The following is a 27,247-nucleotide window of genomic DNA, read 5'->3' as shown; positions in this document are numbered from 1 at the left end:
TGGGGGTACAGATTTCTTTGGCAAAATAATTGGTTTGGATCAGCACCTCTTTCTTCCATAGTATTCCTCTCCAGAACTTTTCAGGGACAGTAGAATAATGCCATCTTATGAATGAAAATATTCACAGTTAAAAGCTCATTTTTCTTCCTTCCAGCTGTGGTACCAACAAATAAGTCTTTTGCTTCTCCAGGGCTGGCTTTCATCTCTTGGCTTCCCTTGGCTCTCTCCATGTTCTGGCTTGTTTATCATCTCATGGTGATGTCTGCTGGGCTCCAAGCATCTCCAAACATCTGTGTCTCTGTTCTCCGAGTGTCAGCATCTTTGTCAGCTCTCTGAGTTTCTGTTCGCTCTCTCAGGTCTCTGTCATTTCTGAGGTTTCTCGAAAATGTTTCTCCTTTAATAGACTCCAGAAAAATAATCAAGGCCCTCCTAGAATGGATGGAATCACATCTCTGTGATGATAATCTAATAAAAAGTTTCTGCCCTGCATATTGAATCAGGATTAAAAGAAATGGCTGCTCCCACAAATTTGGATCAGGATTAAAACGTGGCTTTTCTGCTGTAGTATGTAATACTTTCAAACCATCAAAGTATGTGACTCTACTTTTAGGGACTGAAGGGATGTGATCCATTTTTCTTTGTGATCCGATCTGGTTGGAGGGATATAGCATAAAAGTGGCAGGAACATCTATTCGTTGAGACATCTTGTGGCACACAGGACTCACATTTGGGATCAGATGATTCAAATTCCATCTTTCTACTTCTTATTTGTAGAAAGTGACTTCCTTGACTTGAGGAAGTCAAGCCTATACATATAAACATTACCTTATGTCTTATAATATCTTCTTTATAGGATTTTCATAATTAAATGACATTCTCCTCCAGTAAATGAGTGTCAATAATGGTAATTTCTACTATTATCATTGTTGTTGTGCTTTCTTGTTTGAACCTGAAAAAAATTGAAGTTTTTTTATGTTACCTAGCCTCATTTTATGAGATAAATGAGATGAATGAATTTTTTGAGTGCTGGGTTTTTTTTCCATATATTATCTCATTTCATCCATGCAAAACCCTGGGAAGTAGGTAAGACGATCTCCGCTTTACCGATCAGGAAACCGAGGCGGAGGTAGAATAGGTTATACAATTGAGTGGGTCACGTAGATAGTAACAGAACTGAGCTGAGAATTTGGTCCCAAACTTTCTGTCCAGTGATCACTGCACCCATGTGTTTCATCGTGTTTCCCACCCGCCGTGCCTGAGGAGAGGCGAGAGTGAGTGTGTGAGGGTTAGCTCAAGTGGATGACCACAGGAGGAAATTTCTATAGAGCCTTGGGCTAATCTTTAAAGCAAATGGAGGGCCACCATGTGGCTCTGTGGCAGAGTTCCCACCTGCCACGCTGGAGACCCGGGTTTAATTTCCGGTGCTTGCCCATGCGAAAAAAAAAATGAAATTTGGCAGTGCTGTTTCTAGTCTGTTTAAAGATAAGGGTTTCCCGCCAAGGACATCAGCAGCATCGACGATCTAGATTTACCCTCTGGCTTTGCCAAGACCAATTTGAGGGGCATGGTAACATAACCCATGCTGCTTTCTAAGACTCACTCTTCATGGGAGCTGGAGAGCTTGCTGCTGGTTTTGATTGATTGCTTTGTTTTTTTTTCCTTTAAGTGTCACCTGAAAACTTGCAGTACTATTCTGTATGTGTGTTTCAGATCTCAATTCCGGCTTTCTCGGTAACCCTAATAAAGAAAACCAAAACTGCCCTTCTGGTGCCAAATGCCCTGATTATAGCAACGGTCACAGACAGGGTGAGTACACGGCAGCGCACCGGTGACTTTGCTTTGTTTCCCTGCTCCGTGCTCTGTTCACCCAGGGGCTGGGTGTCAACGACTGGGACCCTGAACCACAAATACGACCTTAAATAGCATCATCTCATGTGGCGCATCAGGAGATACTCTGAGACTAATTTTAAAAAGCATACAGAGCCTTTAGAGATGTAGGTAATGCTTCCCCTTACAAGGAGATTTGTTCAAATTTCACTGTTGCCAGTTTGGAATTTCCTGCTGACTTAATTATACTTGCCTGCCCAAGGTCAAAAACAATTATTCGTTTCCAACTTCCCCTTCCCTAACACGTTTGGTCAGGCTAAATGGACATATCCAGTTCCTTTAATATTAAAAACAGCAAACCATCACCTTGTTGCCAGTATGAAGCAGGATAATTCTGAAAAGCCCCTGGGTGGATGTGACCAGTCTGCCCAAAGCCGTCCCAGATGTGTAAAGCGTGTGCTTGCTCTGCAGTTGCACCTGCGGGGTCTGTTTCTCGTCCTTCTTTGCTATTGGGTTGCATCAGCTCTTTTCCATGTGGAAATTCTGGAGCTACTCCAAACATGGCCAACCAGAAGTAAATTGCATTGAGAAAAGTACTTGTTTTAGCGTGGCAAGGGAGTGTGAATTAATTTAGGTTGCTAATTTTTCACTTGATTTTTTAAAAATATATTTTACTTACTATCTCTATGAAAACATAAAAGCTACAGTAATCCACTTCTAACTGTATTTCTAAGAAATGGATCATTTCTGAAGGAAAGGATGGAAAAGGAAGGGAAAAAGAAGCAATGAGCTAGGAAATGTATTAATATGTATTTTGCAGTTTGTTTTTTTAACACCAGCTAACAAGCATTGAACCCTTACTCCTTGCTAGGTACTAGCTAAACGCTTTACTTATATTTTCATATTTATTCTATACACTAGGAGAGAAAAGTATTGCTAAGAAAACTGAAGCTAAAAGTGGGCAAACACTTTGCCCCACATCACCAAGTTAGTAAATGTCAGAGCCAAAATTTGCAATCAATTCTGTGCAGAGCCAGAACACATGTTAATAACTTTGGAATACAATACTTGCTTAATACAATCTAGCTTTCTCACTGGTGAATGAGAGTGATAATCACAAACTTAGGGAAAGGTCTGAAAAGAGTATGGCTCAACTAGATTGAGAAAGAATGATTTCTCTATTTTCTGAACTCATATTTTCTAAGCTTCCCTAAGACAAATGAATCTTGTTTATGGTAGAATCATTTTTCCTTATGTCATGAGTCTCCAAATTATGTGTCTAGCTCTGATTTTACTCATTTCCCATAGCTTATTTATAAGCATCTACTAGAAAATCTCCATATATGAGCAATAAAGTATCTGGAAGTTGCTTGGAAAAGAACGAGCTTTATTAGAGCCACTGGGAAATGTTCAGTGGAAATCTAGGTCAGAACAGAGAAAGTGGGCCCTTGGGAATTGTTAAATACCTTTAAAAAAGAAGTAGGGGACAATGGGGAGAAACTTTAAGGTTTCTCGCAAGTATCTTTTCATGCCCAGTCCTTTTTCCTGTCTGTGCTTGTTTGGGGCACTAATGTCAGAATATTGGAAACTTCCTTTGCCCTATATTTCTTTATTGCTTATATTGAATTTGGGGGTTTTATGGACAATGTGAAGAAGTATATTTGCTTTATTCCAGGAATGGAATAAAACTTGAGTGTTGGATTAAGAGGAATGAAAATATAGACCCAGAAAATGATTTACATCATTTGAAAATGAAAAATACATATATAGTTTCTGAACTCTTCTAGTCAGGCAGAATCTGTAAACAAATATTTTGTTTGTTTTTCAGTACATATTTGTCTCCCTACTCTCCAGAGATTCAACTTACAAGCTACTAAAGTCTGTGTGTGGACACTTAGATGTGAGTGTGACCTCCCCAAGCCTTAGTTACTGTCTCTCTTCTGTATTTTTTATGGTTTAGCAGTTGATCTGTTTTTTCTTTTTTTCATTAATTTCAGAATACAAGCGTTGGCAACAGTCCTAATCCATCTTCTGCTGAAAACAGTTTCCGGGCAGATTGTCCTTCATCTCTTCCTCTGGTGAGTTGCCAGTATAACTAGCTAAACACCAAAGAAAGGGAATGTGTCCCACAATTTGTCTTCTTTTTATGTACTGTGACCAGGGATGCAGGAGGAATTTAGGATCATAATATTTGAGGCAGAGCTGAAGAAACATTTTGAATGTTTGAAGAAAGGCATTTCAGTAAAAAAAAAAAAGAAAAGGGGACCCTAGAAGGCCATAAACTTTTTCTATGTCTTTGAAGGGTTGTCCTGCAAAAGAAAAGAAGCATGACAGTGGCCTGTCTTGGCAAGTTGCTAGTCATCAAAGGTGTCCCTGACTTGCCCTGTTTGCTTGTCAGTGTTGTTTTAGAGGGATTCACCAATCTGTTTGGGGTCAGGCATCCCACCAGTGGTTGAATGTCTTCCATGTTAAGGCACTGGGCTAGTGCAAACTGTAAAGGACTCTAGTAGCAGGATTAAGGCCCGTCCTGACTGGCCACCCTTTAACTGAAGTAACCTCATCAAAAAGTCCTTCTTGCAGCAAAAGATGCTCCCTAGGGGTGACTCTTAGGCATTATTGGTTGTCACCCCCAGAGAACCTCTTAGTTGCTCAGATGTGGCCTCTCTCTCTAAGCCAACGAGGCAGGTAAATTCACTGCCCTCCGCCCTATGTGGGACATGCCTCCCAGAGCCACAAATCTCCCTGGTGGCGTGGGACAGGATGTCCAGGATAAGCTGGGGCCAGACTTCACAGCACTGAGAAAGTCTTCTTAGCCAGAAGAGGGGGGAGAAATGAGACGAGATACATTTTCAGGGGCTGAGAGGTTATTCTGGAGGTTATTCTTATGCATTATATAGATATCCCTTTTTAGTTTATGGCATATTGGAGTGGCTGGAGGGAAGTACCTGAAACAGTTGAGCTGTGTTCCAGTAGCCATAATTCTTGAAGAAGATTGTGTAACTGGTATAGCTTTTATAGTGTGACTGTGTGATTGAGAAAACCTTGTGTCTGATGCTTCTTTTTTCCAGGATATGGGCAGATGAGTAAAAATTTTAAAATGGAAAAATAAATAGGTAAATAATAAGGAAGAATAAGGTATAAAAAACAATTTGGGTTGATTGAAATACTAGTGGTCAATGAGAGGGATGGGGTAATGGGCACGGAATGTATGAGGTTTTTCTTTTTATTTCTTTTTCTGGAGTGATACAAATATTCTAAAAAGGATTATGGTGTTGACTACACAGCTATGTGATGATACTGTGAGCACTGATTGTACATCATGTATGAAATGTGTATGTATGTGAAGATTTCTCAATGAAAATACTTTTTTAAAAATGTCCTGCTTACAATGGGCTCACACCCACAGGAATGGATTAAGTTTAAGAACATGTTTTTCTGAGGTACATAGCTCCAAACCACCATGCGTACGTTCATGCATAAATTTTACAAGAATATTCACTGTAGCATTACTAAAAGAAAGAAAGAAATCTAAACAGTCCAACTATCATTAACCTGGTGAATAAGTAAACAAAATGTGTGTAACCACACAATAGATTATTCAACGATGAAAAGGAATAATATACTGATATATGCTACATCATAAATAAACTTGAAAATACTTTACTAACTGAAAGAAGCCAGTCACAAAAACCGCATGTTGTATGATTCCATTTATATGAAATGTCCCAAATATGTAAATCTGTAGAGACAGGAAATTGATTAGTGGTGCCAGGGGCTGGAGGAGAAAGAAATTGGGAGTGACTGCTGATGAATAAGGGTTTTCTTTTGAGGGTAATTGAAATATTCTGGAATGTACAGTGGTGATGGTTGTATAACATTGTGAATATAGTAAAAACCACTGAATTGTATACTTGAAAATGGTGAATTTTACAGTATGTACATTTTATCTCAATTTAAAGAGACATCTACCTTTAAAAAAAAAAGGCAGCTGGGAAGCTGTACAATAAGGAGTTAAATACATGTGATTTGGAATCCAACAAACCTGGCTTCAAATCTAGGCTCCACCCAGATGAGCTATGTCAACAGGCAAGCTCTTTAACTGTGTGGCTGTGAAGATTAAATGCTATAATGTACGTAAGGAGCTATGTGTACTCCCCGATACGTGATGGGCTTTCAGGAACTCATTTAATGGAATTAAATGGAAAAATCTTTAATTTTTCCATCTTTAATTTTCCATTAAATGTAAAAATCTTTAATGTTTCATATTTCCTTCTCCTATACATTTTTTCCAGCCAAACTGCTCTATTTTAAGCTAGTGGGAAATATGCTATTGAATTACAGAATGCTTGTTGTTAAAAAAAACATGGAAAATTGGCTTACCAAGGCCTTTTATTTAGAAGAAAACTCTCCCTTCTAATATTGATCTGTACATTATATCCCCCTATTTTTTTTTCTACAAATATGTAGGTAATCATGGCTCATCTTCTTCAAAAAATTAGGTTCAAATTAATTTTATGGCATAGAACTTCAGTGTATTTTATCTGAATAAGTAAATAATCTTAGATGACCAAAAGTCAGCTAGTTCAAGTTAAAAGATAAACAGTTTTCTTACAAGATGACTCTCCTCTTCATTTGGCAGTTAATGAATTGTTAAAAGCTCGATCTAATTGTACCTTCACCAGGACATTTCAATGACAGCCCTTGTTTCTTCAGTTCTTAAGCACTTCTCAGGGAACCAGTGGCATACAAATTGAAACATCCCTGCTTGTTCCCTTACTCCCCTTCATCCTTCTGTAATTTAAATGTTGGATCACTGACCTTATTTTACTTTTTGTTGATTTCATTGAAGGAAGAAAAAAAGCTACACCTTTCCTTTCAGGGTCTAATTTTCTGAAGCCAATTCCCTCATCCGTTTCTAATACCCTTTTTAAGCTATTATTTCAGAATTTCTTTCTCTCTGTCTACATATTCAAGCTTGCATATTGCCTATAGCAGTCAGTATTTCTCACTACAAAGTGCTAATGAGACTTGAGCCTTTCACTAGAAGCTTTGGAATCATCAGCCTTCCAGATTTCTTCTAGACGTTTGTTGTTTCAAACAAGTTGGCCACTGTTTGTTGACAGAATTCTACTGCCCAGAAAAGCTGTTTCAATAACTGGATACTTGGTGATGTGTTAGGAAAATCCCAGTACGGTCGGGTAATCCTTTGTTCTTTCGCACATTTTATAGATTGTACTTACGTGAAAAGGCTGAGGAAAACAAGGGCTTGCCTGCTTAATAAGGGAAAACTTGGTGTCTCTTCATTTCATTATTTCCCATCAGGATTTTAATGATGAATTCTCAGATCTGGATGGAGTGGTCCGAGAAAGAAGGCAAGACATGGAAGGATACAGCAGTTCTGGTTCTCAGACTCCCGAATCTGAGAACTCTCGAGGTCTGAAAATCTTTATATTTTGCTTAGAAATTAATTTTCCACAAAACGTCTCCATTCCACTCCCTTAAAAAAAGAAAAAAGCAAAAGAAGTCACCTTATCCTCCTAGTTAACAATTGAGAAGGGAATCTGAGTGGGTAACCTGAAAATTTGAGGGAAAAGAATGGCCTCTGTGGTAAAAATCCATCTCACCTGTATATACATTTAACAAATGACTCTTAAATTGACACATTACTAGGGTGATTGAGAGAGAGAAATAGCATTTTCTTTCAGTATTCATTATACTTATTGAATAATGTATATTCAATAAGTAACCTTATTTCAGTAATCATTAATTGCGATAGCTGAATTGTCCCTGTGAACCAGTGGGGTGACAGATGGCCCTTATTTTATTTCTTATTTGCTTGAGCATCGGATTTCAACCTGTAGCTGCCTCCACCAACTTGTGAGGAGATCCATTTATAGCCTTGGCTATTATGCATGTCAGGAGGCTGATTTGCTTTCTGGTCACCCTGGGGAGAAAATCACCCTGCCCTGTTTTGGCTTGATAGATTTCCACGTGGCAGACTCCCACCCAGTTTTGAATGTCTCCAAGGGAGACACTAAACCAGCTCGGGCAGATGCCCAGGTGAGCAGAGTGCCCGAAGGAAAAGCCAAGAGCCTCCCTGCACACGGTAAAGAACTAACTCTTTTTATTTCTGCTTGAGACTTACTGCCTTTTCTATTCCCTGCCCTCCCTTCCCATTGTGGGTCTTTGTGTGTTTGATGCGTTTATTTATTCCCCAGAAGGTTCCCAGCACTGGGCCTTGCTTTGAGGCGCACAAAGGTGAATCACCTCCATGGAGGCCACTTCACTATTCTGAATACTTTGAACTTAGGAGTCAAACATTACTTGTAAAACTCAGATTCATCAATTATCTAATATTTTCCGATTATTCTGATAACTTGCTTCCAGTGGTACTGATGTGAGAGCCAGGATGGTGTCTATAAAATGCACCATGGCCTCCGACACGATGCTTCCCACAGAGACAGGCTCCACAAGGAACCACTGGAGAAAGTGGGAATTGGAAGGCTTCCCTTAGTATTTTCTCTGGTTTGCATTATCTGGGAGTCATTCTCTCTCCCCAGTGCCTCTTCCCCAAAGGGAATATAGCCAGATGAAATAGGTGTGTTGTGATTTTTAAACTGTTCCTTTTTGTTTTACACCCAACAGGTCAGTCAGAAACCATTGGAATCTTACACAAAGTAAAGTCTCAGAAATGTCCAACTCTCCAGCACATCCTTATATTCTATGCAATTGTGTAAGTAAATAAACGTACTGTTTGTGACTTAAGAACATGATTCAGTTCTCTAAAGAAATGAGCTCTTCATATTGCCAAGAGCAATTGTAAATCTCCGTGGTCACTAATCTATTTTCTTTCATCATTTTTTTCTCCTACTTGTACATTTTTTTTCCTTATGCTTGGATACTTATTTTTATATTCATCTTCCTGTTATCTAAGGAAATAGTGAGAAAGGGAAAGGAAAAGGAAGATGATTATTTCAAATCAAGCAGAGGACTAGGTTGTGAGTCCATAATATTAGTTGTGAAATTGTTCTGTGAATTTTGAAGCATTTTGTGTTTCTTTAGTTTATTTTTCCGTCTATCCCATGTCCTCCAAATAGAAGCCAAAACAGCTTTTGAAGTGTCCTGCCCTTTCCTTAATACTTCGGAATTGACTTTTTTAACTCCACCCCACCCCCACCCCATCAGCTTCCGGTCAAATACCAGTTGTTCTTTTGAAAATGGCCTGCCCCCGTTCTAATCCGCTCCACGCAACCAAGGAGCCATATGCCCAGTTTGGTTTCCCAATACAGCAGGGAATTTGTGAGTCCCTGGGAGCAAGTCTGGGCCCTTACTGAGCATGCCCCCAGTGAAGGAGCCGGCAGCACATGGGAGAGGCATGCTGACTTGGGTAATCCAACTTGGTTCTGCCTTGAACAATCATGTTAGAATGGCCATTGTTTATAATATAGAGAATTTGGGCTAGAGGGTTGTAAGTCCCTTTGTAGCTCTGAAGCTACAAGGGGACAAGCAGCAGCCTGTTGGAAAAAGCCCTCTTTAAATCTCATCATTGAGTTATTTTGGAACAGGCCTTGCCTCAAACGTGCAGTTTTGGCTCTGCATCTATCATTTCATGAACCTCAGGTCCTGGCCATTCACCTGTTGATAGTTGCTTTTTCACCTCTTCCAGCGTCTGTGCACTGGTCATCTCCACATTCTACATGAGGTATAGAATTAATACTCTGGAGGAGCAGCTGGGATCGTTAACCTCCATTGTGGACACCCACAGTTCTGAGTAAGACAATACCCTCCAGTGCTATCACTGGTTTCCTGCTCATGTTACTATGTTTGACCCAAGTTCAGCATCCTCCTTGGCAAACACCGAGGATGCATTCTGTATGAGGCATTTTGTTAAGTGTGTATGTGAGAGGAAAGAGGTGGGAGTGTCCTAGAAATGAACTGCCCGACCCTGCACTATTTTTGAGTTGCTTATAGTGTTGCCAGTGATATGCAAGAAACAAGCTAATTTTACATTGTCTTGCTCCATTACCCCAAGCGTCAGCTGTGACCTTGGCCTATTTATTAAAATATGCAAGAGTGCACGGGTGGTTCAGTGATTAGAATTCCCGCCTTCCATGCGGGAGACCAGGTTCAATTCCCAGACCACGCACCCCCAAAACATAAATATATATATATATTCAAATTTACTGGGTCCTGTAGTAATGAACTACTTGTACAGGACCTGAGCTTTTCTAGGACCTTATTTCTTCCAAGATCATTCATCTGAGTTGCTCAGGCATAAATTCACATGTGCAGTCTAATTCTTCAGTTACTTAAGAGCCATCCTCTTGAACCCATGCATTGTACCAACTTTGTTATGTAACTTTGCTAAGTAACCAACCTATAGACTGTAGATTCCTCAGTGGGGTTGCTTTCTCCAAGATTCCTAACCCAGGGGTGAGAGCATAGCTGCTGCTCAGAATCCCAAGTTGTTAAATCAGTTCACTGGGGGACTGCTCTGATCCCTCATCTTAAAAAGGAAGAATTTAGATATGGTTTTCTTTATGTGGTCCAAATTTTTATTATATGGATTAAGGGTAAAGACAGCACTATTTGTTTTATTACTAGTAAATAGAAAAAGTCTGATTACTTTCTTAATTAGCCAAGTGCCTGTATCTCAGAAATGGGCCCTATCTATAATTAATTATTTTAGATGGCACTGCCATCTAAACACTTAACAGCTAAAATTAAATTACCAACAAGAAATATAGAGAAGGTATGGATCCATGGTTCTTCACCTCAGTATGAAAATCTGATAAATGCCTAAAGCCTACAGGAAAATATACATTCATCTCCAAATTTCCTACGGTTTTAGCTGGTACAGGATTCCCAGTGGCCCCCACAGTAAAAGGCATGCCATAAATAGTCAAATAGTAAAGAGTGAATGCATCTGCTAAGTTGCAAGGCAAAGGCAATTACATTTGTAGGGCAAATCTCAAAGTAGGAACTACAAAAATCTCACACTTCAATAGAAATTTGATTAACTAGGACAAAACATTGCTAATCATTCTGAAAGTTCTAGTGTAAATGTCTCCCTCACCCATAAAAATCTGTCTGTGACTGAAAGGAACAATAACTCTTGCAAACTTATGCTATCGTGGGATAAAGAAGACATTAGGGGCTAATAAAGGGGTTTAAGAAACAACGTGCTTGAAAATAATTGTCTGGTTTTTGTTTGGAAACCCAGTCACCAACACATCTACTTTAACTACAAAAACTTGAGATTTCCAGCTGCACTTTTAAGAATTGTCCTCCATAACATTAGATTGCATATAAGGTAGCAGAATAAAAATTAAAAAATAAAAAAATCTATGGGACTGCACTACATAGTGAACCCTACACTAAGCCATGGGCTTAAATTAATAGTACAGCTACAAAAACGTGCTATCAACAATTGCAACAAATGTCCCATGCCAATGCAAGATGTTCATGGTGGGATGGTGTTTGAAAATCCTGTATTTTATGCGTGACTGTTCTGTAAACCCACAACTTAAAGAAAAAAAAATCTAAAGCAAAAAACAACCTTGGTGAGAGAAGGCAAAAATATTCAAGGAGCAGAACACTCATCATTAGAATTTTGTTTGTTATTTTGATGATTATATGATCTATTACTCCAGGCAAACCTAGAAAATATTTAAAAAAGTATATACCACATGATTAAGCTGATAAAGGCATGGCCTGACTTTAGGAATGTACATTATAAATATATGATTAGATATTACGTTATACATTGAAACTAAGGAAACTTAACTTTCCTCTAATGACAACAAAGAAATGAAAGGTCCACTAAACATAAAAAATAAACAATAGGGGGAGATAAGGGGTTAAAATTGGGTAGCTTGAAATATTGGGGGTCCATGAGAAGGGATAAGGGGTATGAGTTCTTTTTTCCTTTTTTTTTCTTTTTATTTCTTTTTTATAAGTGATGCACATGTTCTAAAATGATCATAATGAGGAATGCATACACAACTATGTGATGACACTGTGAGCCACTGATTGTATAATACGGTTGGACTGATAGGGCAGGTATTTCTCAATAAAAACATTTCTTAAAAAAAGGTCTCAAACAGCTCATATGGAGTATGAGAATTACTGCAGCACCTTTCTGAGGTTAGCCGGTGAAATGCTCACTCTCTTCTGTTATTTCTGTTCAAATAGATTTAAATGTGTTAATTCTACCTCTGCCTTTGTCACCCCTGCCCATAATAACTTCTCTCTTTGTTCTTACAGACAGGCCGCTGGATCCACCCTGGGGTCACAAGTACAGTTAAATGTGGAGGTCCTGTGCCAAGAGCTTACAGTTAACATAATGAAATTGGAAAAGGTGACCATTCCCTTTCCTGGGTATGGGACAGTCGCGGTGGCGCCTGCAATTGCCATAAGTCGGGTTCCCTGTGCAGGAAGGTGCTCTAAACGTCCAAACCAAGCCAGGGAGGTGCAGAGTAAATGTATACACCGATTTTCTCTTTCCACAAAGAAATAGCGTCCAAGCTCATTTTCCTTGAACTACATGGTCTTATTGGTCTGTCATTTGTTTTTCTCCCTCAGTTAGAAATATGTCTGTGTACCGTGGGGACTGCTGCCACTGGAACTCAGCGTCAGGAGACAGTAGGGAGTGAACCAGAGACCCCTGGCCCTGACCTGAGAGGCACCCCAGCTCAACCCAAGCTGATTTTTACCATACATAAAACTATGACATTCACTCTTTACCCTAACTCTGGGACATGGGTGAAATTGTCCCTGTTTGACAGAGGAAACCTCAGAGTTTCAAATTTAGTTTGCTCACAATGACACCCGAGAGTTGGCAGTCCTAGAATTTGAACTGGTCTTAGATCCAAAGGTGTGTATGGAAGCCCCGTCAGCTGAACTGTTTCTCAGAATCCAGTCTTTGGCTCTGTTACATAAGGCCCCTGATGTACCTTTACCTCTAAAGATTTCCTACAGAGCAACTTTGGAACATGTCCTTATGCTTGTGGCATTCTTAGATGTCAAGAGGAGGCTGGACAAGGAAAAGAAGATTAGTAAGCTAGAATTATCCCAAAAGTCAGACCTGAGTAACGTTTCTTACTCTCTTCTCCTTTGAACTTTTCTATCCCTTCCCATTTGACGACTATGTTATTTTTACCCTGCGCTTTCAGGAAGGTGCTGAGTGAAAACGCGAGTGTTCATTTAGAACTGCTGCCACAATGCCCAGTCGTTTGTGGCAGTGCAGTTGTGGGAGAAATACAAAGTACAAACAAGAAATATCACCTTTGTTTCGCCTTACTAAATGTTATCTAGCATTCAGCAACTAAAATATCGAGAGCAAAGGAGTTTCCAAATTTCGTTTCTAAGCCAAATCGTGGCAGTTAATTCATATTGAATCATTGTATCTATGGGCAGACTTGGAAAATTTTTCTTTTTTAAATCTAAAATCAGCCTAGGGAAGGAACGGGTTAAATACCAGATTTTGTTTTTTCCTTTCTGAAATAATAGGTTCTGAGAATTGAAGATAAATTATTTGTTTCTTAATTACAAGCTTACAAATGTTTGGCTTTCATGCAGGCCTAGAAAAAGGGTCATATTACTTTTCAGATGTGTTCACTCTGACACACAAATGGTGTTCTTTGGGTCGGAATCACACAGGCTCCTGGTGCCTTCCTTTACATTTCTTCTCACGCTCCTGCCGAGCCTGGCTAGGATACCACATTCTGTAATTACAGAACAGAAAACAGCAGGGCTTATTCACAGCAGGCGGACAGCTGGCTGTGTCTGGGGCACAGCTTCAGACAGAGGCCAGCTGTTGCTCAAGGGAGACAAACGTACTGACAGAGGTCACCTTAGTCCCAAAGCAGAATCAGAAAAAAGAGCATTTGGGGTCAAAATGCACATGTGGCGTCCTAAAAAGTTATAAGTTGCACACATACACAATAGCTTCTAAGCATGACAACCAGACCACACCACGATCTTTTTCATTGGCGTACCCCTACTTGGAAGCAACTGGATAGTAGCCTCACAGTTAAATTGCCGCTACGTACTGCGCAGAAGTCTGAGACATGTCTCACTTCTCATGTTCCTTTTACTCAATACCAGCAATTCCTTTCTCTTCTCCTTCAGGGCACAGTATATCTAAACCTCAAGATCTTTCCCTGCTTCTCACTTCCCTGTTTCTTTCTATTGGTGGCATCACTGCCCTTCTGATCATCCTCATTGGAAATCTAAGAATAATTTTTAACGTCTCCCTGTTTTTCACCTGCCACCAGTTGGCTGATTAGTTGATAAGTCCTTTGAAGTCTGTCTTCAAATGACTCTGGCTTTTCTGTTTCCGTCAGCAGTGGAAGGGGTACCATCCCAGTTAATTCAGGTCCATCAGGGCCGATTGAACAGTCGTGGATTAGGATAGCATGATAGTTTTTATTTACATTTTCCTGATTACTACTGAAGTTGAACATCTTCTTGTACATTTGGGTTTTCCTTTGTAGATTGCCAATTTACATCCTTTATTTTACTTTTGGGTATTTTGTCCTTATAGGTGTGTTTTGTATATTTTTGAAATTAGTCTTTTTGTTTGTTTTGCTTTGCATGGGCAGGCACTGGGAATTGAACCAGGGTCTCCAGCATGGCAGGCAAGAACTCTGCCACTGAGTCACCATTGCCAACCCGATATTAGTCTTTTATTTCCTTTTTTTCTACCTGCCCACTCCTGTTTCTCACTTATCCTTGGTCCTGAGCAATTTGCAAAAAATGGGAGTGGGGGGAGGACGGTGCCTTTTATGGGGGAAGAGCTAAAGAATTGTTTCCTTAGTACAGGAAATGGCATTAATGGTGAGACTATTGTAGAGCAAAGAGTTTGGAGTCAGACACTTGTTCATACTGCTGCTCTGCCACTACCTACCTGTGTAACCAGTTACTCTGCAAAGCCTCCCTGGCCTTGGTTCTCCTGTGTCAAACCTTCCCCTGGGTGGTGGTGTGCAGTTAAGGCAAGCACACACATAAATGCGAGAGCCCTTGGTTCCTCACCACATGTGTGCCGTGGACATTGGAACTGTCCCTGCAAGAGAAGAGTGTATTCCACTTGTTAGGAATCCAGTAGGGGTCCCTAATCCCATCACAGTAATGATTGCTGAGAATTCTTTGCTTGGAATTCTTTCAAGTTCAATGAAAACAAACATTGAGCACATTTGAAATGCCCAACACCGGGCTCTGTTCTTGAGATCCAAAGGATGACATGATCTCTGTCCCTGTGAAGTTCATCATCTGATGGAGAAATACCTGGAAGGGTTGTTAGACATGATCATGTGTTGGTTTCCTAATTAAAACCATCTCATGGGCTCTGTAAAGACCAACATTCTATTTTGTCTCTGAATGTCTGTGGGTCACATCTGTATTTTGCCAATCTTTGTTCTTTTTCTTCAATCTCGTTTCTCTACTGATATTTTCATCTTTGGACCACTCTTTTTTCTCAGCCCTTTCTCTTTTAATTTTAAACAACTCTGTTTGTTTGTTTGCATGGGCAGGCACCAGGAAATGAACCTGGGTATCCCACATGGCAGGTGAGAACTCTGCCTGCTGAGCCACTGTGGCCCGCCTGCTCTTTTAATTTTAAAGGGGATTGTCAGAGTCCTAGCCGATAAAGAAGCACTTACTTTTGCCTCATCTAAATTTAACTTGTGTGGCTTTTTATACACAATTGCAAGCATTGCACATTACCCCGTACCATTTGATAATAGGAGCTTCTCTTTTATTATTTCAAGATACAAAACAACTTACAAAAGCTGCTTGAGAACGGTGACTGACTGACCTGGTTTTTCGGCCAACGTGATACCTCATGCTTCCCTTTGAAGAAGGTGCTGCCCGAGCGGTTCTGACGGCAGCTCCCTGCTGGTCGGTGAAATGAGTGATGAAATCCAAAGCTGCGTTTGCTCTTGGAGGTCTCCAGCTCAGGAAGGCGGGGGGAAAGGCAGTACTTTTGGTTCTTGTGCAATACAGATTGACCTTGACTCTCTGAGGAAGTTCACTGCTGCTCTCAAAGAATACAGACCCATTTCTGGAGGTTTCCGGGAAGGGCCCAGTAGACACTCTTGGTTGATTGTGGTTCAGCAGCTACCAAGAAAGTGTCATCAAACACACTCCACCCCATGCCGAGTCAGTCTTTCCCACCCTCTTTTGCTTTCCTTTACACAAACCCTATAACCAGCCTTCAAACTAAGGGATATGTCATATGCCCATTTTCCTGATATGATCCTTTAAAGAATTAGCTATGGTTCTCCAGAAAAGCTAATGCATACCTCTAATGGTTAGGCTTGCTTCAAATAATACCCACATTGTGTTTGTCTTTTTTTCCTTCTGTTAGTTACATTCTGGTTTCAATCACTCATATATCTTAACTTCTCAGTTCAGTATTGGCAAGAGTATTTTTGCTTTGTTCCCATGACTGCTGCCTAATGGAGCAATCTCGCCTGTCCGAGGTCAAGAATCTGTGAGGCATGGACTAAAGTACTAAATTAAACTTACTTTGAAACCAAAACTAATCTTTAAACCCCAAAATATAACAGTGATTTAATACAAGATGAAAAATACAGAGTTCAAGATTGTAGGTGAACTACATTAGCAGTTTTGAAAAAGGATGTCTATATTGAATGTTGAAATCCATTTCAGCATGAATGCAGCAGGTGTTTCTCCTTCCCTGCCTAAAATAAAGAAATAACTTGGTGGTTTGTTAACTTCTATTTACCATATGGGTTGGTTGGTTTTCATTAATAATTAGGTAGGGTACCATAAGATCTGTAAGTATGAAAAATAATCTGTTTCCATCTGCAATGCATTTTATAATCATTTCTATGAAATGTATTTTGTTTAATCAGATAAGCTAATAAGTGAATTGGTTACATCATTTGTATTTACTAGCCTACTGGGCAGGAACTGTGCCTGGTGCACCACTGGCTTTTAATAAATGCTCATTGGTTAAAATGCCATGCTAACACTGTTTTTATCAATTGAATTCTTTTAATTAAGACAATATGCTTTATAACAGTTTTTCCACCTCCTCTCTACTACTTCCAACTCACTGCATACTTCTTTCCTGCCATGTATTCATTTCAAAATGCAAAATTATTTAAGTTCTTAAATTAGAACGGTAGCAGGAAGAAAGTTAACTTTGCAGTCAGAAAGCCAGTGTTTAATTCCTAGATCCCTGAGCTGTGTGAATGTAGGCAGGATAATTGGGCATTTTATCCCTTTTTATTTTTTATTTTTTTTCCTTTTTTGGCTGGGTGTACTTAATTGAAGGTACTTGACAAGGCAGGGCTCTCAGCCCCTCCCCTTCCTCAGGCCTGGGGTAGAAGCTGTGGAGGATGAATGAGTCTCAGTACTGGGGGGTCGAGTTGGGGCCGGGACTCCCAGCAGCTGGCAGACTGTCTTCCTCTCACACTGTTGCTGGGGCTGGTAGTCTAGGGCTCTTACTCCCTGGAGGCCACGTAGACCATAAGACCCACCACCCTGTGGCTGTAGCCAGATTCACATCAGGAAATGGGCTTAACGAAGTGGTCTTTGAGGGCAGTGCCAGCCCCAGCATCAGAAGTGGAAGAGAGGGTGTCACTGTTAAAGTCGCAGGAGACAACCCGGTCTTCAGTGTAGCCCATGATGCCCTCTAGGGAAGTCTCTGATGCCTGCTTCACCACCTTGATGTCCTTGTGCTTGGCCGCTCTCTCCAGCAAGCAAGTCAGATCCATACTGGACACACTAGGGGTGGGGATGTGGAAGGCAGACCAGTGAACTTCCCGCTTGGCTTTGGGGTGACCTTGCCCACTGCCTTGGCAGTGCCGGCAGAGGCAGGGCTGAAATTTTAGGCAGCCCCATGGCCGTCACACCACATTTTCCCAGAGGGGCCATCCACAGTCCTCAGGGTGGCAGTGATGGCATAAATAGTGATCATGAGTTCCGTCATGAGGTCACAGTTGTCCTGGATGATCTTGGCCGGGGAGCCAGGCAGTTAGGGTGTGGGAAGCACTGCTGACGATCTTGAAGGAGCTGTCGTACCTCTCATGGTCCACGCCCATCACAGACATGGGGCATTGGCCGAAGGGGCAGAGGTGATGACTCTTGATGCCCCCCTTCAGGTGAGCCCCAGCCCTCGCCCTGGTTGTGAGGACACAAGTGGGCTCCACAACATACTCAGCACCAGCTTCACCCCAGCTGATGTTGGTGGGATCTCGCTCCTGGGAAATAGTAATGGGATTCCCGCTGACAACAAGCTTCCTGCTGTCAGCCTTGAGGTGCCTTTGAACTTGCCATGGGTGGAGTCACACTGGAACATGTAGATCATGTAGTTGAGGTCAGTGATGGGGTCACTGATGGCAACAACCTGCTCTTTTCCTGAATTTGCAGCAGCTGTGGTGACCAGGTACCCTATATAGCCACATCCATTTCTTCCGACCTTCCGCATCCTGGCTCAGAGAAGCTGGCACTGCACACAAAGATGAGGCTACCACGAGCAGGGAGGAGCAGAGAGCCCATTTTACCCTGTTTTATTGGCAAAGATAAAAGTGCCTACAGAAAGGTCCATTGTGAGGATTAAATGCGATAATGTCTCTGAAGCACATAGGCTATGTCAAGCCAGTTGTAGTCTCATAACTGGTAGCACATCCTGTTTCAAAAGAACATGTTATTTTTAAAACATGTTTTCATGTCTGACATTCCATTTTTTAAAAGTTCTCTGTCAGTGCTTTACATTCAAAGCCCAGTAGAGATTCAAAAAAGGGTCAGCCACCTCTGAAGAGTAATTTTAAAACTGAATGACAGACCTAAAAAAGGTTCAATTCGTTTTCTGCCATCTAGGAATTTTCTGTAAAGCAATAATCAGAGATATGGTCAAAAAGTTATATACAAAAATAGTCTTTAAAGCTTTATGAAAACAAAATAATAGAGAATCCAAGTATTCAATAATAGAAGGGTTGAATGATTTTGCTATCCAGAATTATATTGTCAAAGAATGGCATAAAATACAAAAGAATATAGCATTGAAAGGGCAGAAAACAAATCTATATCGTATGGCACCAGTTTTATGAAAAAATCCATGCATATGTGCATAGTACCCATACATACATATGGAAACACAGACATTGATCTTTTCAGTATTTTCCAAATTTTGTATAATCAGCAGTTAGTATCCTTTTTTAATCAGATAAGGAGTTAATTGAAAGCTTGAGTGGCTCTCAGCAGAGAATCATCTAACTGCTACTCCCAAAAGCAATAACACTGCTGCTAGTTCTGTAACAGGAGCTTTATATTATAACCACCACCACAACTGGCTCCCAGAGAAAGAGTCCTATTGTTCCTGGGTTTAATGGCTACTATGGCCATGACGGTGGTGGTGGTTGGTTGGCTTGTTGTTTTATTTTTCATCACTGGCTCCCAAGTCAAAATCTGGCACAAGTGCCTGAAAATAAAGAGCTGTGTTCCAGTAGCCATGTTTCTCGAAGATGAGTGTATAATGATAGAGCTTTAGCAGTGTGGGAGGGGTAAGAGGTATGGTATGTATGAATTTATTTCTGTGTTTTTTTTATTAATTAAAGAAAAAAAAAGAAATTAACACAACATTTAGAAATCATTCCATTCTACATATACAGTCAGTAATTCTTAACATCATCACATAGATGTATGATCATCATTTCTTAGTACATTTGCATCGATTTAGGAAAAGAACTAGCAAAACAACAGAAAAAGATATAGAATGTTAATATAGAGAAAAAAATAATAATTAAAAAAACAACATGACACAAACAAACAAACAACAAAAAAGAAACTATAGCTCAGATGCAGCTTCATTCAGTGTTTTAAGATAATTACATTACAATTAGGTATTATTGTGCTGTCCATTTTTGAGTTTTTGTATCTAGTCCTGTTGCACAGTCTGTATCCCTTCAGCTCCAATTACCCATTATCTTACCCTGTTTCTAACTCCTGCTGGTCTCTGTTACCAATGACATATTCCAAGTTTCTGTTTTCTTTTTATTTCTTTTTCTGAATTGATGCAAATGCCCTAAGAAATGATCATAATGAATATACAAAAAAAAAGGAATGTATGTGCTCGTATGTTGTTTTATCTATAAAAACTAATAAAAATATTAACAATAAAAAAGAATGGAATGATCATATGGCAAGAATGTTCATGTTTGTATGTTATCATGTTTAAAAAATAAATTTTAAAAATGGCAAAAAAAAATATGTAGTGTTTCTATGCACTAGTAATCAGCAATCTGAGGGGGAAACCAAGAAAAAAAATCAATTTACAATTGCAACCAAAAGAATAAAATGTATAGGAATAAATTTAACTAGGGATACAAAAGACCTATTCAAAGTAAACTACAAGGAATTGCTAAAAGAAATCACAGAAGACCTAAATAAATGGAAGGGCATACCATGGTCATGGACTGGAAAACCAAATACAGTTACGATGTCAATTCTACCTAAATTGATTTATAGATTCAATGCAATACCAATTAAAACCCCAAAAACTTACTTTTCAGAAATAGAAAAACCAATAAGCAAATTTATCTGGAAGGGCAGGGTGCCCTGAATAGTTTAAAATATCCTGAGAAAGAAAAATGAAGTCAGAGGTCTCACATTACCTGACTTTAAGGCATATTATGAAGCTACAGTGGTCAAAACAGCCTGGTACTGGCATAAAGGTAGATATACTGATCAATGGAATTGAGTAGAATGTTCAGATATAGACCCTCTCATCTATGGAAAATTGATCTTTGATAAGGCAGTCAAGCCAACTCACCTGGGACAGAGCACTCTCTTCAATAAATGGTGCCTGGAGAACTGGATATCCATATGCAAAAGAATGAAAGAGGATCCCTATCTCACATCCTATACAAAAATTAACTCAAAATGGATCAAAAACCTAAACATCAGATCTAAGACCATAAAACTTTTAGGAGAAAATGTAGGGAAATATAAATCTCATAAAAGGAGGCAGTTTCCTAGATCTTACACCCAAAGCACAAGCACTGAAGAAAGAAATAGATAATTTGGGAACTTCTCAAAATTAAACACTTTTGTGCATCAAAGAACTATGTCAAGAAAGTAGAAAGACAGTCTACACAATGGGAGACAATATTTGGAAATGATATATCAGATAAGGGTCTAGTATCCAGAATATATAAAGAGATTGTTCAACTCAACAACAAAAAGACAGAAAACACAATTACAAAATGGGCAAAAGACATGAACAAACACTTCTCAGAAGAGGAAATACAAATGGCTAAAAGGCATGTGAAAAGATGCTCAATTTCCCTGCTTATTAGGGAAATGCAAATCAAAACCACAATGAGATATCATCTCACACCCACCAGAACGGCCATTATCAATAAAACAGAAAATGACAAGTGCTGGAGAGGATGTGGAGAAAGAGGCACACTCATCCACTGTAGGTGGGAATGTCACATGGTACAACCGCTGTGGAAGGCAGTGTGGCAGTTCCTCGGGAACCTAAGTATAGAATTGCCATATGATCCAGCAATACCATTGCTAGGTATCTACTCAGAGGACATGAGGACAAAGACACAAATGGACATTTGCACACCAATGTTTATAGCAGCATTATTTACAATTGCTAAGAGACTGAAATGGCCAAATGTCCATCAACTGATGAGTGGATAAATAAGCTGTGGTATATACATATGATGGAATATTACACAGCTGAAAGACAGAATAGAGTCATGAAGTATGTAACAACATGGATGGATCTTGAGGACATTGTGCTGAGTGAGATTAGCCAGAAACAAAAGGACAAATACTGTATGTTCTCACTGATATGAACTAATATTAATGAATGAAATTGGACAATTTCAGTTAAGAACAGAGGTCATCAGGAGATAGAATCAGGGTAGATATTGGGCAATTGGAACTGAAGGGATGCAAATTGTGCAACAGGACTGATTGTAAAAATTCAGAAATAGATAGCACAATACTACCTAATTATAGCACAATTATGTTAGTACACTGAATGAAGCTGAATGTGAGAATGATAGAGAGAGGAGGCCTGGGGGCACAAATGAAATCAGAAGGAAAAATAGATGATAAAGACTGAAATGGTATAATCTAGGAATGCCTAGAGTGTATAATGATAGTGACTAAATGTACAATTTAAAAATGTTTTTGCATGAGGAAGAACAAAAGGAATGTCAATATTACAAGGTGTTGAAAACAGATGGTAATAAATATGTTAAAACTTTAACTTATGTGTGAGACTAAAGCAAAAAACGTTTATTTGGTACAAAATTTATATTTTGACTAGAGCATTTCCTGATGTAACTTATGTGGACAGCTTAATTGAACACTGTAAGTACATGGAACATTGAGTAAGGCATGAAATTTTCTAAGTTTGTCCAGAGAGATGCCCTGATAAATTCCAGAGTGATTTGAACAGTGAGTCAAAAGTATTTGCAAAGCCCCCTTGGGGCAATGGCGAGAAAGGGGGAAAACCCAAACTTCCCCCAGTGGAGAATTCTTGATATTCTCACAAGCAGTGTGGACAACCAAAGCAATAGGCCAAGCCCTCAATCTGGGGGTTTGTTCATATGAAACTTAATCCCACAAAGGATAGGTTAAGACTATTTAAAATGAGGCCTAAGAGTCATCCCCACGAGAACCTCTTCTGTTGCTCAGATGTGGCCTCTCTCAGCCAACATGACAAGCAAACTCACTGCCTTCCCCCTCTCTACATGGGACATGACTCCCAGGGGTGTGGACCTTCCTGGCAACGTGGGACAGAAATCCTAGAATGAGCTGGGACTCAACACCAAGGGACTGAGAAAACCTTCTCAACCAAAAGAGGGAAGAGAGAAATGAGACAAAACAAAGTGTCAGTGGCTGAGAGATTCCAAACAGAGTCAAGAGCTTACCCTGGAGGTTATCCTTACACATTATATAATGATTATATAATGATACAACTTTCACAGTGTAGCTGTGATTGTGAAAACCTTGTGTCTGATGCTTCTTTTGTCTACCTTATCAACAGATAAGTAAAACATATGGATTAAAAATAAATAAATACATTACTTCCGGAGAAGATGGTGGCTTAGTAAGACGCGCGGGTCTTAGTTCCTCCTCCAGAAAAGCAACTAAAGAAACAGAAACAATACGAAACAGCTCCCGGAGTCACGACAGAGACCAAAAAGACAGCGTACCCCATTCTGGAACAGCTGAACGGGCAGGGAGAATCTGCTGCGGTGAGCTACCCGAGGGGCGCGCGTTTTCCCGGCCGGGGCGGCTGGCGACTGGGGTCCCCTCCACGCACGTGGCTCCCCGGTCTGACTGGGAACGTTGGATAGCGGGGCCCTCCCGTCATGCTTGGCGTTTCGGGCCAGCTGGGCAATTAGGACCGGCACTCTCCCAAGCCGCGGTGGCCGGCGACACCCCCTCCACGCGCGGTTTCCCGGGCCGACTGCCGTGCAGACAGACGAGCGCCACGAGCGCCACCTACTGGGCAGGAAAAGAAAAACAGAGCCCAGAGATTTCACAGAAAAACCTTTCAACCAGCTGGGTCCCACACCCAGGGAAATCTGATCAAATGCCCAGACACCAGCAGAAAATAATGGATGACGCTCGGAAAATTGAAGATATGGCCCAGCCAAAGGAACAAACCAATAGTTCAAATGAGATACAGGAGCTGAGACAACTAATGCTGAATATACGAACAGAAATGGAAAAATTCTTCAAAAACCAAATCAATAAATTGAGGGAGGACATGAAGAAGACATGGGCTGAACAAAAAGAAGAAATAGAAAATCTGAAAAAACAAATCACAGAACGTATGGGAGTGAAGGACAAAGAAGAAAAAATGGAAAAAACAATGGATACCTACAATGGTAGATCTAAAGAGACAGAAGCTACAATTAGTGAACTGGAGGATGGAACATCTGAATTCCAAAAAGAAACAGAAACTATAGGGAAAAGAATGGAAAAACTTGAGCAGGGGATCAGGGAACTGAATGACAATATGAAGCGCACAAATATACGTGTTGTGGGTGTCCCAGAAGGAGAAGAGAAGGGAAAAGGAGGAGAAAACTAATGGAAGAAATTATCACTGAAAATTTCCCAACTCTTATGAAAGACCTAAATTTGCAGATCCAAGAAGTGCAGCGCACCCCAAAGAGAATAGACCCAAATAGGCGTTCTCCAAGACACTTACTAGTTAGAATGTCAGAGGTCAAAGAGAAAGAGAGGATCTTGAAAGCAGCAAGAGAAAAACAATCCATCACATACAAGGGAAACCCAATAAGACTATGTGTAGATTTCTCAAGCAGAAACCATGGAGGCTAGAAGACAGTGGGATGATATATTTAAGTTACTAAAAGAGAAAAACTGCCAGCCAAGACTCCTATATCCAGCAAAATTGTCCTTCAAAAATGAGGGAGAAATTAAAACATTCTCAGACAAAAAGTCACTGAGAGAATTTGTGACCAAGAGACCAGCTCTGCAAGAAATACTAAAGGGAGCACTAGAGTCAGATACGAAAAGACAGAAGAGAGAGGTATGGAGTAAAGTGTAGAAAGAAGGAAAATCAGATATGATATATATAATACAAAAGCCAAAATGGTAGAGGAAAATATTATCCAAACAGTAATAATACTAAAAGTTAATGGACTGAATTTCCCAATCAAAAGACATAGAATGGCAGAATGGATTACGACCCAGCAATACCACAGCTAGGTATCTACTCAAGGGACTTAAGGGCAAAGACACAGACGGACATTTGCACACCAGTGTTTATAGCAGCATTATCTACAATTGCAAAGAGATGGAAACAGCCAAAATGTTCATCAACAGACGAGTGGCTAAACAAACTGTGGCATATACCTACGATGGAATATTATGCAGCTTTAAGACAGACTAAACTTATGAAGCATGTAATAACATGGATGGACCTAGAGAACATTATGCTGAGTGAGTCTAGCCCAAAACTAAAGGACAAATACTGTAAGGTCCCACTGATGTGAACCGACATTTGAGAATCAGCTTGGAATATATCATTGGTAACAGAGACCAGCAGGAGTTAGAAACAGGGTAAGATAATGGGTAATTGGAGCTGAAGGGATACAGACTGTGCAACAGGACTAGATACAAAAACTCAAAAATGGACAGCACAATAATACCTAAGTGTAATGTAACTATGTTGGAACACTGAATGAAGCTGCACCTGAAATATGGTTTTTTGTTTGTTTGTTTGTGTGTTTGTATCTTTTGTTTTTGTTTTTTTCTTTTTCCTTTTTATATATATATATATATTATTAGTATTATTATTTTAATTCTCTTCTCTATATTAACATTCTATATTTTTTTCTGCTGTTTTGCTAGTTCTTTTCCTAAATCGATGCAAATGTACTAAGAAATGATGATCATACATCTATGTGATGATACTAAGAATTACTGAGTGCATTTGTAGAATGGAATGATTTCTAAATGTTGTGTTAATTTCTTTTCTTTTTTTTGATCAATAAAAAAATTAAAAAAAAAATAAACAACTATTAAATAAAGCAAAAAAAAATAAAATAAAATAAATAAATAAATAAATAAATAAATAATAGGGGGGACAAATGTTAAAATAAATTTAGTAGATTGAAATGCTAGTTATCAATGAAAGGGAGGGGTAAGGGGTATGGTGTATGTATGAATTTTTTTCTGTTTTCTTTCTATTTCTTTTTCTGAATTGATGCAAATGTTCTAAGAAATGATCATGATGATGAATATACAACTGTGTGATGATATTGTGAATTACTGATTATATATGTAGAATGGAATGATCATATGGCAAGAATGTATGTGTTTGTATGTTGTTATGTTTAATAATTTAAAAAAAGTACTTATAGAAAAATTCAGTGCCACAGCTACTTAAATTTTTCTAAACTTTATTTGGAGCTTTCTGTTATTCTCTTTTAAAAGATCACTCTGTACAAAAAAATACAGTTCATTGTATTTATGTTTACAGTATTATTACCATAATTCAAAGTTATGTGTGTGTCTTGTGGAGTTGCATAATCTTAATCCAAGTTCGTTTCAAATATCTAAGCTTATTACTTGGCTTTCTAGTTAGATCTGTTTCATTTAGTAGTGTCAACTGTGTGTAGGTTGTTTTTCTTTCATTCAGTTTCATTAAAAAAAATTAGATAAAAAAACTTTAACTTATGTGTGACACTAAAGCAAAAAAAAATGTTTATCTGGTACAAAATTTTTAAAAAATAATAAATAACTTCAAACTTTAACAGAAAAGTCACAAAAGTAGTACCAAAACTAGACATATAACTCCAGCATACCCTTTCACCAAGATACTCAGACTTACCAACTTAAGGGCATTTGGTCACATTTGTTATATCATTTCTTGTTCTTGAAACATTTTTTTAAAACATTTTATTATGAAATATATGCACAAAAAAGCAATAAATTTAGAAGTACATTGTAACAATTCATTGTAGAACAGATTTTAGAGCTTGTTCCAACATACTGGAGACTGAAAGAAATATCAGTATAATTATTCAGCAGTCATACTATTTGTTAAATCCTATCTTTTCTGTTATAACACCACCTTCTTTTTATTTTTATTGATAAATCTTCACAATGCATTCCATACAATGGTGCACAATCAATGGCTCACAATATCATCACATAGTTGTGTGTTCATCACCATGATCATTTTTAAAACATTGCATCATGCTAGAAAAAGAAACAAAAAGACAAAACTCATATATCCCATACCCCTTGCCCCTCCCTCTCATTGACCACTGGTATTTCCATATACCCAATTTATTTTACCCTTTGCCTCCCCTCCTATTATTTATTTATGTTTTATTCACACATTTTACTCATCTTTTCATACCCTGGATAAAATCCACCTTCTCCTTTGATCTTTCTCCCAGTCTTTAGGGGTATTTGGGTTATGCCCATTTTAAGTTTGCCATCATGTTGGAAAGAAAGGGCTGTTGATAATATGGGATGGGGGATGGAACTAGTTGATGTTCTTGGAGAGGCTGGCCCCTTTGGGTTTCAGGACTTATCTAGTCTAAGAATCCATCTGGAGGTTGTAGGTTTCTGGAATTTTGACACATTTTGAACGTAGCTTTTCCTTGACTTCTACAACTTATCCTATTTCATAAATTCATAGTCAGAATGAAGAATTTCTGACTGAAATGTAAGTTGTCTAGCATGTTATTATTTCGATTTATGTATCCTATTGTTTGTCCTAACAGTAAAATTCAGGTGATGCTTTCTTTGTTTGTTTCTTGTGATCTAAAGGACATGGATATTAGCATGTTATGGCTATCTGAGCTGATTTTGCTCTCTTAAGCATCTTTTTAAAGTCAAAATTCTACACGCCAATAATAGCTGTGCTGCCATTTTG

General features: G+C 39.2%; 1 protein-coding gene across 2 annotated transcripts in view; it reads left to right on the top strand.

Annotated features, from left to right (window-relative positions):
• GRAMD2B (GRAM domain containing 2B) overlaps positions 1-16,823 on the top strand; it is a 157,479-nt gene extending 140,656 nt beyond the window's left edge. For both annotated transcript variants that reach the window (XM_077138778.1, XM_077138779.1), the window contains 9 exons: positions 1,711-1,806; positions 3,656-3,727; positions 3,825-3,905; positions 7,150-7,261; positions 7,811-7,933; positions 8,473-8,560; positions 9,494-9,598; positions 12,094-12,187; positions 15,597-16,823. In XM_077138778.1, the coding sequence (XP_076994893.1) occupies positions 1,711-1,806; positions 3,656-3,727; positions 3,825-3,905; positions 7,150-7,261; positions 7,811-7,933; positions 8,473-8,560; positions 9,494-9,598; positions 12,094-12,187; positions 15,597-15,638 (813 nt within the window). In that variant the 3' untranslated portion in view covers positions 15,639-16,823. The remainder of the gene's footprint in view (positions 1-1,710; positions 1,807-3,655; positions 3,728-3,824; positions 3,906-7,149; positions 7,262-7,810; positions 7,934-8,472; positions 8,561-9,493; positions 9,599-12,093; positions 12,188-15,596) is intronic.
• Positions 16,824-27,247: the final 10,424 nt, after the last annotated feature.

The sequence above is a fragment of the Tamandua tetradactyla genome, chromosome 21, assembly GCF_023851605.1.
Source record: "Tamandua tetradactyla isolate mTamTet1 chromosome 21, mTamTet1.pri, whole genome shotgun sequence".
Lineage (NCBI taxonomy): Eukaryota > Metazoa > Chordata > Mammalia > Pilosa > Myrmecophagidae > Tamandua > Tamandua tetradactyla.
This window is presented reverse-complemented; position numbering and strand designations above follow the sequence as displayed.